Here is a 14,998-nt window from a genome sequence, read left to right on the forward strand (position 1 = left end):
CTCAGTAAGTGGCCCTCTGCCCAAAATAATTGCCCGCCCCTGGTCTAGCCACGGGGAAGCAGCTGTGGTTAGATGGCTTGCAATGGCAGGGGGTTTAGGAATAGGTTCACATTGTTATTTACAGAAGAACAGTTAATTGCAATGAAAAGGCGATGCTGCGGATATGTGATGGAGCCATCAGGACGTGCGATAGGACCTTTCACTGCGCACAGGCTATAGGAGTCCAGGCTGGTCTCTGACTTGCTAAAGAAAGATGCAGCTGAGAGAAGAAAAATTTAAAAGTTTATTAAACATTAAGAATAACAGACAAAGATTTGGGCTGAACAGCATACAGGATGCAATCCATCTCATGTCATACATTTAGACTGATCTTATATGTTAAACTTGTATTTAAACAGCTGCTGTCTTGTGGTGTTGCCAGAAATACAATGGTTGATCACTTTTATTTATTTTTTAAATATATTTATTTCAAATAAAAACAAAACAAAACAAGAAAAATAATCTGCACCGCTTGGTTTTGTTTAAAATATATATATATATATATTTATAAAGCGCACACAAAAAGCAATTTTGCATGACAGAGGCCAACAAACCCACAGAAGCAAGCTAATTCAGAAATGAAGGCTCTTCTTTCGGTACTTAGCTCATCCAGTTTTTTGTAGCGCTATCACAGAAGCCTCGGCAGAGCTCGTCTAACATTAGGTAGTGTATTTGTGCTACAGTAGGGAGGCACAGGAGAATGAGTTAAGCATCAGTCCCAGCGTGGTTCCCTTAGCTCTGAATTTCTTGCTTTTGAGGATTAAAGTCAGAACTTTCATTCTGTGATGCTGGCTCTTGAGTGCTAAAAACCCCAGCTCTCAGGGTGATGAGGACTACTAACAGGTTCGAAATTAGTTTCTCTTATTTGAAAAGTGGCATTTAAAAAAAACAACAACACTAAAACCAAAAAAAAAAAGCAATAAAACATACACCCCCCCTCCAAATATTTACTATTAAGATCCAGCAAGAAACAAGCATTTTTAAGTTCATTTTTATTATTTAATAGATTGCAAAGGGGCTCTTCTTGGAGCTGTTGTTATAATTAGCATGACTTATTTCGATGTTTTTAAGCAACCTTATACTCCGACAGACCTATGTGTACCTGTGGAGCAAGGAGACCCACCCCACCCGAATCCTGATCATCTTAAATACAGTCCCTTTCTAAGATGAATACAAGCCAATTTAAAAAAAAAATTTTTTTGGAAATACAACCTAGGAGGAAAAAAAATGTATTTCAAGTTTTATCCCAATTGTTTTCATGTACTGGGATGATTTAATTAGGGGGGATCCTACCCTGAGCAGGGGCTTGGACCAAGTGATGTCTAGGTGACCTCCTGAGAACCTCCCAACCCTTCTATCTAGGACTGTGGATTTTAAGGCTGGGATTTTCAAATGAGAAAGTACCCATCGCCCCCTAAAAGGGATGGATGTCTAACTCCCTTAGGCTCCTTTGATGGCCTTAGCTTAAATGACTGAGTTATAAACATCTGCGAAGTGGAGGTGGCAACAGCGGCTTTAATGGAAATGTTGACGTAACGTTGGTGCTCGCTGCACTTCAGGGTGTAGCTCTAGTATTAGCTTATGGACTGACCAGCCCTTCCTGCTTTATTCTGAGTCTCTCCAAGTCAAACACTGTGTTTTCACATTGTGCAGGTCCCATGTGGCTAACCTTCCTTCTATGACAGCAGCATGTACGACTTCGAGATATAAGGCACCTGAACAGACTCAGAAACATTGGTGGTGTTGGACGAGGTAGCTGCTAGGAACCTCTGGCCCACAATGGAAAGACTATCTTGCTCATCCTCCCACCCCTGCGCCCCAGTAGAGGCATCTGTGATAGCCAGACAATTGTTCTCCCCAGGCCTCCCCCCCAAGAAGGACCAAGTGATCGTCTATACTTTTTGCAGCTGCCTTTTGTGTTTTGACAAATGACTGGGGTCGCAATGCAGTCCACCCGGGCTTCCTAGCTCCTGACGTACCGGCTGATGATCATCAATGCAACCCCTGCAATTGAAATGGCCCCAGCAATAAATCACCCTTGCACTATGCTACTTTGCTGCTGAGAGTGCATCCCTGTTGCTGGATGATGTGTTGCACCCTGCCGCTCCCAAAGAACATTTTTAGAAACATCCATTTGTTTCACAGTCAGTAGATATATTGGCTTGTATCAGACACTTACAGTCCAAATAGTTCGCTCATCTCATCTGGTTTATACTGGCCTCTGAGAAGTAATTCACTTTCCTCATTCTGAACTCTGTTGCAGCACATGAATATTCAATCCACTGAAATAATCGGGCCACCGGAAAGAAAGGGACCCTGTGTTAAAGGACTGTAAAGATTTGGGGTACATGCTTGAGGAAGAAAACTGCAAAATTGCCATTGGTGAACAGATATGTTTAATGTCGAACAAAACGTTGAGTCCTTTGTAACAATCTCCTGAAGCAGTAATACGAATTAATGGAATGAATAACCTTTTCACGTGGAAAAAAGGTCAAAAACCCTAGAAAACTGAGCGCCAGAAATGTAGCACCATATTTTTCCCACATGTAAATACATGTTTGCAGTACATAGAGCCAAGAAAATGAACAAGGCTGTTTATAAAGATTTTCAGATGGCAACCGATTCTAGCAGCAGCCGATTTTAAATGAGCGTGAGAGTAATTTTATTTTTCTGCCTTTACAAAATATTGCATTGTCCAATAGATGTTTGACTGAACTTCATGTTGTGCTTTGTCAGTGTTAGAGAACGTTTATATGTTTCTAATAGAAAATAATAAAGTCTCTTATGTTTTAGTAATATGAAGCACCCTGGCAAGCCATATTACTTTCATAAAAAATTAATTTAAAGCGCAAAACATGCTGATGTGTCAGTGGTAGGCTTAAAATATTAAAGTTAAAAAAAAAACAAAAAAAAACGGAAAAAAAACCCAACTAAAGCATTTCCTCTCTGTACAATACTGGTGAATATATATCTTTGCTATATATTTTTTAAACATGGAATAGCTTTTTTCTTTTCTCTTTGCTATATATAATATATGTCTTTCAAAATACATTGTCAGTATTTGTACTTGAAAAATACTGTACAAAAACATACTATAATTATTCTGTATAAACTTTATACATTTTATAATATCTATTCTTTTGGTCTATAGTAAACATTTAAATTGATTGGATTAACCACAGTATATGACAACACCATCCCCTTCTGAAATACACCAGTGTCTCTTACATTCATTTTCAAAAGTCCACTTTATAATAGAATGTATTTTCAAAAGCAAAGAGAGAGATAGAACAACAGAATAAAGTTCAGAGCCATCAGTTCATGACACATTCAAAATGACAATCACTAGGAAAGTTCGGTTTGCAAAATAGTCTCTTCTAATTCAATAAAAGTTATTTTAAAACAGTGAGAGAGAATCCACAGAAAATATTACAAAAAATGGGGGGAAAAAACCCAAACAAACCCTGCATTTAAGTCTTTAATCACAAAATGGAACTCTGAGAAGTGCAAAATTACCCCAAACTAAAAAATGTCAAGGTCAAATCTGATTTGATACTTTTTAATTTTGTTCTTCTTTCAACTAATTGTCCTCTCTCCATCTCTCTTTCCCCCACAACCCTTTTTCAGGGATACTCCTGGCATGCTCTTATCAATGGGTCTCTTTTTAATTTTATTTTTGGTTTTAATTTAAAAGACATTTAAAACTCTTATTAGGTAGGGAAATCATCCTACGTCCACTAGGAACACCCAGGCAGCATGCGCTAGCGTACAATAGGATTATTGCTTTAGGTACAGGTAGTGCAAAATCCACACTCTGTGTTCTATTAATTATACTCCTATCTATCTGGGGATTGTGGAAAGTAAAGGAAACTTAATAGATATCGATAAGTCCTTACTGGAGCTATAGTAGGTATAACTAACTCAGTCTAACAGCACTTTAAATCTGAAGACAATTATCACCAAAACTTAAAATACAACAAAAGCAATCTATAAATTAATATTTCTGCAGTGTAGTTCTAAAATTATGTTTTGTGCACTTTATTAGCCTGTTAACTTTTCTGATTAGACATGTTTAAACAATAGCTTGTTACTCTTGAAAACTGAGATCTACTTTTTTTTTCTGTCTTTTTTTTTTTTTTTTAATTTATACTGGGATCTTTCCAAGTAAATCAGGAGGATGGAACTGGTTATAATAACAAAAAATTCCTAATCTGAAGCAGCACTAGGGGAGGGGAGGAAAAGAAAAAGAAAATATAATAAAAAGCTTACTATGGCAGTTCTCAACAGTCCAGGTAAAAATGTGGCACCTTTTGAAAAGGGCTTCATAGAAATGGGAAGTGCTGAGATATGCACACACTCTTGTGCACACACACAGACACATGCGCGCGCACATGCAGACACGCGCGCGCGCACATGCAAACGAAAAATAATGAACGTCAGTTTTGTTTCTGCTTCTGGTAAAGTGCTGATGACAGAAAGGGTGGCTTGGGCGTGGTGCTATCAAACAGGAAACACATTGTCCATCTAGGCAAATGCCAACCCACGACAAAAAAAGGAGGAGGTGAAAAAAAAAAAACAATAGCAACCCGCGGTTTACAGGGGGCCGTGCCGAGCCTCGTACTTCGCCAGCACATTCTTGCATTTGCCCAGCTCTTTCCGTAGGTCGGCCACCTCTTGGCGGAGGGCTGAGTTCTCCTTCTCCAGGAACGAGGCGCGGATGGCAATCTGGTTTTCCTTCAGCCGCCGGGCATCTCTCGATCGCTTGGCAGCCATGTTGTTCTTTCTACGCCTTGCCCAGTATTTGTCATCCTGCTCATTAAGCACATAGAGAAAGAAATGAAGATATTAGATTTCAGCAAACCAAGAATGACCCAAAGGGCCGTTTCTCACAGTCACGTCTCAGTCCATGGAGATGACTTGGTAGCGGGCATTTCGCTGACTGCTGTCGCACTGCCCACTGAATACCGACGGTGCCAGTCCTTCGGGTGGTGTCTAAATCTGCATACCGTAGCCCCTCCTGTGGCGACGCGGGAAGACCTCTCCATTAGGCCTTTATAATAAAGCTCACCGTTGTCTTGGCTCCCCGAAGAAAAACGAGTGGGCACCTGGAGCATATCTAGCAATAACACACCTGATCTTCTTCGGGTTACTCCAGCTCCAAGCACCGACAAGCATCTATGGTAGGGGCTGAGCTCGGGGAGGGGGCTGGTAGCTGCCAGATCAGGGGAACAGGAGCCTTCAGCTTTTTCCTGAGGTCAGTGTGAATTTTGCCACTGATTTCAGTGGATTTAAAACCTCGTGCAATGAGAGGAACATCACCAGTGCCATTGACTCAGGTCCTGGAAGTGCAAATCTCCAGGCCCCGGTCTAGAACGCCCCAAAACAGCTCTGGCTTTGGGCAATGCTCGTCTGCTCCACTTTCCTCGCCTCCCTCATTCCTCCTGTCCTCCACCTTTCTTCTCTCACCCCCCTCGTTCTAGTTCCCCTCGATCTTCAAACCTTCCCCTTCTCTCCACTGCCTTTCTGTTTAGCTTCTCACGAAACAGCGGCAATACAGTAGATTTGGTGCCCGCTTACTTTGCTCTCTCTGTTTGCTGCATCCTTTTCTCCAATATCTAAGGGGACTGCAAGTCCTTAAAGTAGGGACTGATTATTGCTTGATGTCACATTGCTTAAAAGAAGGAGGTCCCTGACACTGAAAGCATAAACAGGTCCTGGGAACAGAGATCCTTATAGCAGCCGTTGTGCTTAGCTTGCTAGGCTAGAATAAAAGCCGACTGCTGTTGCTGCAGCTTCATCCATCTTACAGCCATGCACAGGTCCTTGTCAGCGCCTCTCCAGAACGTTTGCCAGAAGCTGCCCACGCCGTCCTGAGCATGGTTCATGGATTAGTGTGTGCACAGCGTTAAGGCGTCATAGGAGTTCAGGCTGCCTTTAGGAGTTTAGACTCTGCATGTCAAAGAAGACACATCACCAGCTACCTTCCCCTGATTCTTCCACCCTTCAATAGTATAAACCCGTGGCTGTAGGAAACGTGAAGTCATGTTGGCGTTGCTTTGATCTTAGCACACTTGAATTCAACTTCTAACGCCGCTCAGAGCGCCTAAACTGAACTTCACTGCCTGGTTGACGCACTCACGAGGCCCCCACTCTGCTTTGCTTCTGCAACAACTGCTGCACCCCGGGCAGGAGCAGAACATCACGTTGGTCTTGAGACCTGTCTGCAGGCTGCATGCAAGAGGCAAGTATTTTAACACTGCACCTGCTGTCAGCACTGAGCAGGTTAGTCCTGATAAGCTACTCTGCACCTTGTGGCAACCCTGGCAGCAACATCAAGCCATTGCACAATGCGTCTGTGGTGGGGTGGAAGCATTTTACGCCTCCTGTATCTGCATAACGGAGCATACGAGGTGCAGGGAAATGGCAAACGAGGCCTAGTGTATCAAAATCTCCTTCCAGCTACACTTGGATGGGACACACCAAACATCTTAAAAAATCAGCTTGAAGCAATTTATTATTTTGTGTATCCCCTCCCCCACCCCAAGACTTTACCCATCTTTATTTGAACAGACTGCAATGGGAAATCCCTTAATCCCAAGCCTGAAAGAGGCAAAGCTGGCATTTCAGAGTCACACGCAGCCCAGAGACAACTGACTGGCCTAATCTTCTTACCCTCCTCCAGGACTCAACAGCCAGTCTGCACGCTGGGACAGAAACCAGACTTGGGACCAGCATTTGGTTAAGAGCCAAGGCCAACCAATATGATCATCTCAGATGAGCAAGGGCCCCCGAACTCTGCATTCAATCGTACGCTGAAAACTCAGAGTCTCTGTCTAGGGAGGACACTAAAGTTATCCATCTCCAATACAAAACACTCCAAGGGTGTCTTTGTTGGCAATTTCCTTTTACCTTCCCATGACAGTCTGAATGTAACCTATATGTAATGGTACATGGGAGACAACACAGCACAACAATCAGAGCTGTGGGGCAAACTCCACTTCCCTGATACCTGGGTCAGCTGTCTAACTTGGAGCGCATTTGATGCAGATGGCCCTCTCACTACAAACCGTTTTCTCAGTGCAGTGGCACTGACGTCACTAAGAGACTCTGCTTGGGGTGCAGTCATTTTCTACTGTTGGGAAACGTGTATGAATGAAAGCTGGGGACGCTGTGGAGGAAGAGGCAACAACACCTCATTTGGTTACCACTTGAAATACGATTTTTGCAGTGACACTTGACAGTGGCAGTGCTTTCCTCAGGGCAAAAATAGTGCGTTGCATCTGCTCTTTCCCAAACACCTTCAAGTTGGTGTAAACACATGTCAATCCATGAACCTGGAGCCAAATCCAGAGAGCCCTGTTGACATCAGTGGAGCTTGGCTCATTCGTACCGAGGCAGTAGCACACTAAAGTACGGCAGGGCTCAGCCTTGGGTGACGAATCCCCACGGAAAATGCAGGCATGAGGGTAAATTTGGTGGTGGCAAAGGCTCAAGCTTAATAGCAAATTTATACATGTACCCTCCCCTCCTCCAGCGCAACAGCGAGAATGGCACGTAACAGACAACTTCAAGGGGGCCAAAATATTGGCCTCACTGTCTCGACACACTGTACAACAGTTGGATTAATTAAGACCCTTCCGTATAGATTCAGGGAGAGCAACGTTGCAGTGTTGTGCTTATCCTCTATTGCAAACTGAGCTAAGGGAACGATAAGCTTGCTGCAAAACTGTGCTTGGCACCGCGCAGACACTCAGAAAAGCACGGATCTGATCCTGCCTTAAGAGTTTATACAATCTAAAACCACGTTTGGGTTGCAGACACGGCGTACTGCTGTGGCTAGCCTACTGGACTCCAAGCATGAGAGCTGCCTCCGCATGGCTTATCAGCAAAGGTGAGTGTCGGTACCAACTAGCCTGTCCTTCCCCTTATGCTACCTAAAGGTGGCAGTGCGTAGATGAGGCTATATTGCTTCTAGTTGAGGAAGCATAACCAGAGCAGAGCAGGACAGATGGCTTGCGGGTGTGCTGAAGATGTGGCCTAGGTTGGTGAGACAGAGCAAGAGTGGGTGAAAGGATGTATCAGTTGGGAAAATAAAGACCTGAACTTAAGTGACTTGCACAAGGTCACGTAGGAAGTTTCTGGCAGACATAGGAAATGAACCTGTCCCCTAAATTACAGCCTAGGGCCTCAACCAGGAAGACTACCCTTCCCCTCTGTCTCATTCACGCTTTGATGCGACGCCACAGCATACTTCCACTGGGTTTAGAGGAGTCACTGCAGCTTCACATCAGCATAAGGAAACAGATTCAGGCTCAAAGCCTGCATTTTCAGACCACAGCTGCCAGCGCTTGCTCCCTACCAACGTGGTCACCAGTTCCAATTTACCTTCAGATCATCTGGAATGAAGACTTTGCGGGCTTTCTTAATCATTGGCTGCGGTTTGAGCTCTTCTTCAGAGAACTTGCGTTTACGAGGGTCAAACATCTCCTGGCCAGGGATGCTGGAAAGGGCAAGATCTGCGGGGTCAGGTTCGTAGCCTACAGGAACCTGGATAGTCTCGGGGTCAATGGGGCTTGGTGTGTTACGATTTGTTGGCAAGATCTGACCTGCAAGAACAAAAGACAGTCTCAAGGCATGCTATAAAATAAAAAGCAAGTAGTGTTAATGGACACAGACCTTAGAGCATCTTTAAATCCTTAAAGAACTCTTCCTTATAAAATATTTGAGTATCCCTCAGAGGTACTGTGGTTAAGCATTAAAATATCCATTTGAGAGATGGTTTGAGACATCCACAGAGGTTCATTAGAATACTTTTTCAGAAATGGCTACTAAATCTGGCTACCCCCATTTCTGGATGCTCAGCTTGGAGCACACCAACGAGTCCAAGCGGGGCTGTCAGTGCTCTGAAGACTCGGCCTCTGCACCCCGAGTTGGGCACACAACATTTCCACCTAAGTCGCTTGGCCAACGTCGCACACTAAGGAACAGGCTCTGATACCTTATCCCTTGCTCCTCCCTTCCTACACAAAACCCTTCCCAACTCTTCTTGGAAACACGTTTGCTTACGTGTCCTTTTCAAGCAAGGTGCAAATTTACCTGGGGTTGAAACAGTACGTTGCATTTATGGCAGCACAGTAGCTGGTGCAAAAGCCTTTCTGAAACACCTTGTTCTTGAAAGTTTTAGGACGGACTGTACAAATTCCCATTCTTGTGTGAATGCTACGAAAGGCAGTGCAAGTATCTGACAATATTGAAGGCTACTTAAAGGTTACCTGCACAGCAGAAAGTGTGTATAGCTATGTCCCAATGGCAACTTTTTCTGGCTTTTTTTTTTTTTGAGTTAAGAAATACCAAGTATCATCTGTCCTATTCTTGATATTTGGCGAGGACCAGGTAACTGTTTCTTTGCAGAGGTGGGAAAATGTCATAACCTTTAACAAAGAGGACTTTTCCTCTACTGGTGTTGTGGATGTGGGTTAAAGGGGTGTGAAAAATAGAATAAAACACCCTCTGCCCCAGAGTTTTAAACAGTCAGATTAAAAATCATTTCCTGTTTCCACTGTTCAGGTCCCAGTCACTTGTGACTGGTGAAAACTTCCTTAACTTCCTATGTGGTTATGCCATATAACCTGCAGATGCAAAATCCTATGTAGATTTGATTTACTAGTGTGTGTGGTCTATATATAATTACATATTTATGTAAATGTAACATATTTCATCCTGGGCCAAACCTTGTAGTTCCAGTTCAGGCAGCATTTGCATTTCAATCTATTTTAAAAACATCAATTAAAGTTTCTGAAAATAGGAGCCTAAAGTCAGATACAGGACTGAAATAAAGACTTAGGAGCCTAAGGGTAGGATTTTCCAAAGCACCTAAGTGACTTAGGAGTTCAAGCCCCATTGACTTTGGATTAAGGAGTCTAACTTGAGGTGTCTATTTTTGACAGTGTTGGCCATCGCTGTTATACTGACTATTTTAGTACAGTCACTGGGGAGACAATGGATTTCATAATAACTTTACAAACAGGCTGCTGCTTCCATTAACATGTCTATATTTGCCGATGCATTTGCAGCAGTCACAAATCAGTACCAAAAGCCCCCAATTCTTTAAAAGCCATTTCTAACTCCACATCAAGGACATTTACAGCATATTTTCTTATGTAACGCAATGACAATATCTGGGGGAAACTGCAAAGGCCAAAACCAAGGGTTGGTCGCAGAAAACAAGAGTTTTGTAACTCCTGTTTAAAAACAGCACTGATAAAATCGGATTTCAGGAAAGGCTAGGAAGAGCTCAAGAGAAGAATACAGGAGGATCAAAGTCTCTTTATTGAAAGAAATATAAATTTACCCGAGACATAATTCAGTTACCAGCATTGTACCAAGAGCAAAGTGCTTCCTTGTCTGTCTCAGGATGTGGCACACTATTGCCAAGACCACAGTGTTGAAAACTGGACGTTTCCTGTTGTGATTCATTAATAAAATCAGAAATAGTCCTCAAGCCAGTGCATGGCCAAATGGATGACAGTAACTCAGTTGCACAGCTTGCTGCGGAAGAGCCCGGCAGCAGCAGTTGCAATCGCTGTGCCAAATCATTAGAGGTCGCAAAGAGCGTGCACGCTGCTAGAGAGAACCGACTTGTTCCCATCCAGAGAGCCCTGCTATTTGACTTTGGGCCGCGGTGCAGGATTAATAGATTTCTTTATTTTTCATGTAGCAAGGCAAATTCAATTCAGATGTATTTTAGCAAGTGAAGCAAAATGAAATTAAAAAAAAAAAAAAAGATTAAGGAATGAGGCAGAGCATACCAGACTTTGGCTCGTGTTAAAAAAAAAAAAGTGTCATGGAAAGGCTTGCCGTTTCCCTTGGGTGGATAGGGCACAGCTTAAAACAACATTGATTAAACCATGGTTGTCTAACACCTCCTTATGCCTTTAAAAGTGAAAAAAAAACCCAGGCTGTTAACTATTTTAAAGCCAGCCAGAAAGGCTCAGCCAAGCTAAAGGCGCTTTTTGTAGCTTTATTGTAAATGGATGGCTAATCTCATTTCAGATATATGGGTTGGGGAAGAAACAGGCTTATTTAAAGGATTAAATGCAGGGACGTTTCCTTGGATGTCAGCACATTTGTATCTCTGAGAATACAGCAGGCAGATATTTTTCATCGCAGGCACAAACACAGAGATCTTGTAAATTCCTTATTAAAAATAGGAAGGCACCAAAACCTGAACACTTTCATGTATTTTTTTGGTGAAGGGGAGCGTTCGAAAAGCATACGGCATTTTGAAAAGGGCCTCTAGCTTTCTCATGAAACTGAACCAAACTTTGCCTTCTAAATATTTCTACATTTTATCCAGATCAAATTTGGATACCGCTATTTATCCATCTATTTATAACACATATACACCCCCTATTACCCCAGTATATGAGCAGCACCCATTTACTCTTGTAACCCAAAGCACCTGTGAGGAAGGGCATGCCTACTATCCCATTTTACAGATGGGAAATGGAGACACGGATATTACACGATTTGCACACAAGATGTCTGCAACACAGCAAGGATCTGAATCTGGACCTCTTGAATTCAAAACTCATGCCCTAATCCCAGGACAATTTCTTCTTCCCAATTTGCAAACTAAATTATTCCAATACAAAACATGTTTTGTGTGTTTGGCATGCGTATGCTTTCAAAGGAGAGAGAGACACACACACTTCCAGCTCAGCTCAGCTTTGGAAACTCATTTTGTGAATAAACATATAAAGGTCCTTGAAACAAGTATGGGTCGCAATTAGGGTTGGGCAAAATTTTCCTTGTGAACTGTTTTTGATGAAAAATAGGGTGTTTGATTTTTCTTTTCCAAGTATCATCTTCCCTAGGAAAATTTATTTTTTCCATCACAGTATTTTGGTTAAAATAAGGCTTTTATCTGACACTGTTTGGGAAGGTATTAGTCAAAAACTGGAACATTTCCATAAGCAGAAAAAACACATTTCAGAGCAAGTCGAAAGAGTCTTCCACACACCCCTCACAAACACGCCTTCCACGTTTCCTGACTCACAAGTTTTAGTGACGAGGGCTCCAAGCCCACAATGTGCACACCAGTGAAGCAATGCCAATGCAAAATTCATTCAATGTCCAAAGCTGGTCCGTACTTCAAAGTTAAAAAAAAAAAAGCATACTATTACATGTATATGAATCACGTAGAAGTCAAGAAGGACGGGTTTTGGAAATGTTCGTTGCTCTTATGGCCCAATTCTCAGCTTGGTTCCACCAAAAGAAATTAGTAGTAATGCCACTGAGGACAGTAGTGTTAAGAGGAACTAAGAAAACCAGCATGAGAGGAAGGAAAATCAGTTATTTGTCCAGTGTTTTACATTAGGCAACTCCTGGCACTGTGTCTTTCTTTTCTTCTATCAAGTATTGCCAGTAAAACTAGCCAGGAACCTGTCTTTGTTAGCTTACTGGCTAATGACCGCCGCATCTACGTGGTGCCGGAGCTTGTAACTCAACACGCTCGTGCGGGCTGCAGCGAAGTCTGTGCGCACGTACAGTACGTGGGCTCACGTTACATTGCCCGACAACCTCCCTTCCCCTGTTTGTATGGCACTCGGGACGTGCACCCTTCTGCAGCATTGGTGCAGGGTGTTATTTTTATGCGCTAAAATGCCTCCTGATCAGGGGCAGGTCAAATGAGAACACTGTTCCAAAGGTCACGTGCCTCCCAGTGGACTAATCCTCGCATCAGCGAGCACTGCAGCTGTCACAACATCCAGCAAAGAGATGGTCAACAGACCACAGAGGCTGTGGTGTGCGAGCGGTCAGCCAAGAAGGAAGCCCATGGTACCAGCTGCCAAGGCCAGGCGGACACGAGACATCTCAGCACTGAGCAGAAGGAGCCAGAGTTTTTTCGTTTTGTTTTTAAAGGTCTCAGTGCCGATAAATACAGCCAAATGTTCAGAACAGCATAAAGCTTTTAAATGGGCGCCTATAATGAAGGGTCAGATGTCTGGAAGTACTCAGTCCCCTCTGTTCTCAACAGGAAGGTGGCAGGCACCCAGTTTCTTGGAAAAATGTGGCCACTTCACTGAGGGATGTTGAGTGCCGAGCTCTTTCGGGAAAGATTTTGACAATGAAGAAAGAAGCAAGTTGGAAGTAAGGGTTATAGGGAACCACAGAAACTTCTTCGTGGGCTGCCCCAGTGATGCGTCTCAGGTCCAGCTTACAGGAATCACACCCCATTAGCTTTCCCACGGGGCAGCACTGCTGGGGCCCAGCGATGACTGTGTTAGCATTTGCAGGCTTCCACGGGCTTTGCAATCAGGCCACATAAGCGGGCTCCCAGCTTGGCAACCAGGCCACATAAGCGGGCTCCCAGCTTGGCAATCAGGACACACAAACAGGCTCCCAGCTTGGCAATCAGGCCACGTAAACCTACTCACAACACGTCTGTGCAACCCTAATAGCCACGGACCCCACCGGCACCTTGTCTTCGCAAACACCCTCAGTGCGACGGCAAGAGGCATCAGCAATGGTGGAAAGTTTTTCAGACTGGTAAATGAGGTTTAATAGTGAGGATAACTTAGCATTCATGACCCATAGAGACACTGCTGCTGGGGTTGGCAGGGGGAAGCCTAGTGGCAATGTATTTGTACATGCTCGCTGCGGAAAGGATTAAAGCCGCCAACTTGCGTCCCCTCGGCGAGTGCTTCTCAGAATTTTAGATCCTGCAGCTCTTCTCCCATCTTCTACCTAGGCTCGCAACCCACCCTCGGACCCTTTACACATTTCCCCACTCCATCCCCACACCTCCTGTCCCACAACCCACCTCCCGGCAAACCCACCGTTCATCTTTCCTCTCACCCCCATAGCTCCGCAGTCTCTACACCTCTCCTACATCGCCCCACAGGCTCTGTCCCCTGCACCTGTACTAGCTCGGCACGTCCTGCTAGCCCTGGAACAGAAGCAGAATAGATGCATCTGCACTGTGCTGTTACCAGGCTAATTAATTAGTCCCATCTGTCAAAACGGTCCACAGAGTCTATACTGATTCCTGTAAATTAGGGATTACAAGCATGATGCGGTCTGGTGCCAGAAATATTCAGAGGAGGGTTGACTGACCTCCCCACCCCCCTTCTTCATCCACCCTTACAGCCCATCTGCAGCCCACTGGTGGGGCCAGATGGTTAAGAACCACTGGCCTCGGTCATCAAACAGCTGCTTACATGTAATTATTTTTACTTGCTGCCGTGGCTAATTAAGCAGCCCAACTGGTAGGCATGGAAATATTTTTGTATGCCTAAATAACTGAAGAACATGCCCAAGGGCACAGGATAACTCAGTAGGAGGAGACTTGAAGATTTGTCTCCAGTTGTAAGTGCTACAGCACACGGCACGTTAACACCACAAAATAAACTCGTGTCATGGGTTGATTTGCTGATGGCTTTTTAGGTGTATTGCAGTAAAGCCCAGAGAGCAAGTTCAGGATCAGAACTTACTATTGGTCACAACATTTAAAAAAAAAAAGTCCAGTTTCTACTTCCCCCAGATCTACTCCAGTGCTGGAAACCCTCTCTCCCCACCCCCTTGCAGATCAGAACATGTAGATGAAAATGGGGGATAAAAACAAGAATATATTGCAATCACTTCTATTTTGTCCCAGCTTTCCCTCCCTGTCTGCATGCAGGGGATTCACTAGAATTGTTAGAAGCTCAAAAAGAAATAAATTAGGCACTTTTCAGTTACCAGACTTCCTCATGCAAACTAAAATGCGCTTCGAGTTTGTTGGTTCTGATGTGCCCATTACACAGACAGACATCCTTCTCTAGCGGAGTTGTCCTTGAGAACAACTACTGCAGCGTAAATACGTTTTCTGAGTCTTCTTTCCCTTTGGCAGGTGTCCAGCTCTTCAGGGTAGTTTTCTTCCACCAAATCACAGCCTGTCCCCACTTAAACCCTAATC

At 43.8% G+C, this 14,998-nt stretch overlaps 1 protein-coding gene across 1 annotated transcript in view; it reads right to left on the minus strand.

Moving 5' to 3' along the window:
* Nucleotides 1-269: 269 nt before the first annotated feature.
* HLF (HLF, PAR bZIP transcription factor) overlaps nt 270-14,998 on the minus strand; it is a gene marked incomplete at its 5' end in the record, with an annotated part of 45,887 nt that continues 31,158 nt past the window's right edge. Inside the window, 2 exons of the mRNA XM_019515150.1 lie at nt 270-4,848; nt 8,425-8,645. Of these exons, the coding sequence (XP_019370695.1) occupies nt 4,633-4,848; nt 8,425-8,645 (437 nt within the window). The remainder of the gene's footprint in view (nt 4,849-8,424; nt 8,646-14,998) is intronic.

The sequence above is a fragment of the Gavialis gangeticus genome, unplaced genomic scaffold, assembly GCF_001723915.1.
Source record: "Gavialis gangeticus isolate Ggan-Ray unplaced genomic scaffold, GavGan_comp1, whole genome shotgun sequence".
In the NCBI taxonomy this organism is placed as follows: domain Eukaryota; kingdom Metazoa; phylum Chordata; order Crocodylia; family Gavialidae; genus Gavialis; species Gavialis gangeticus.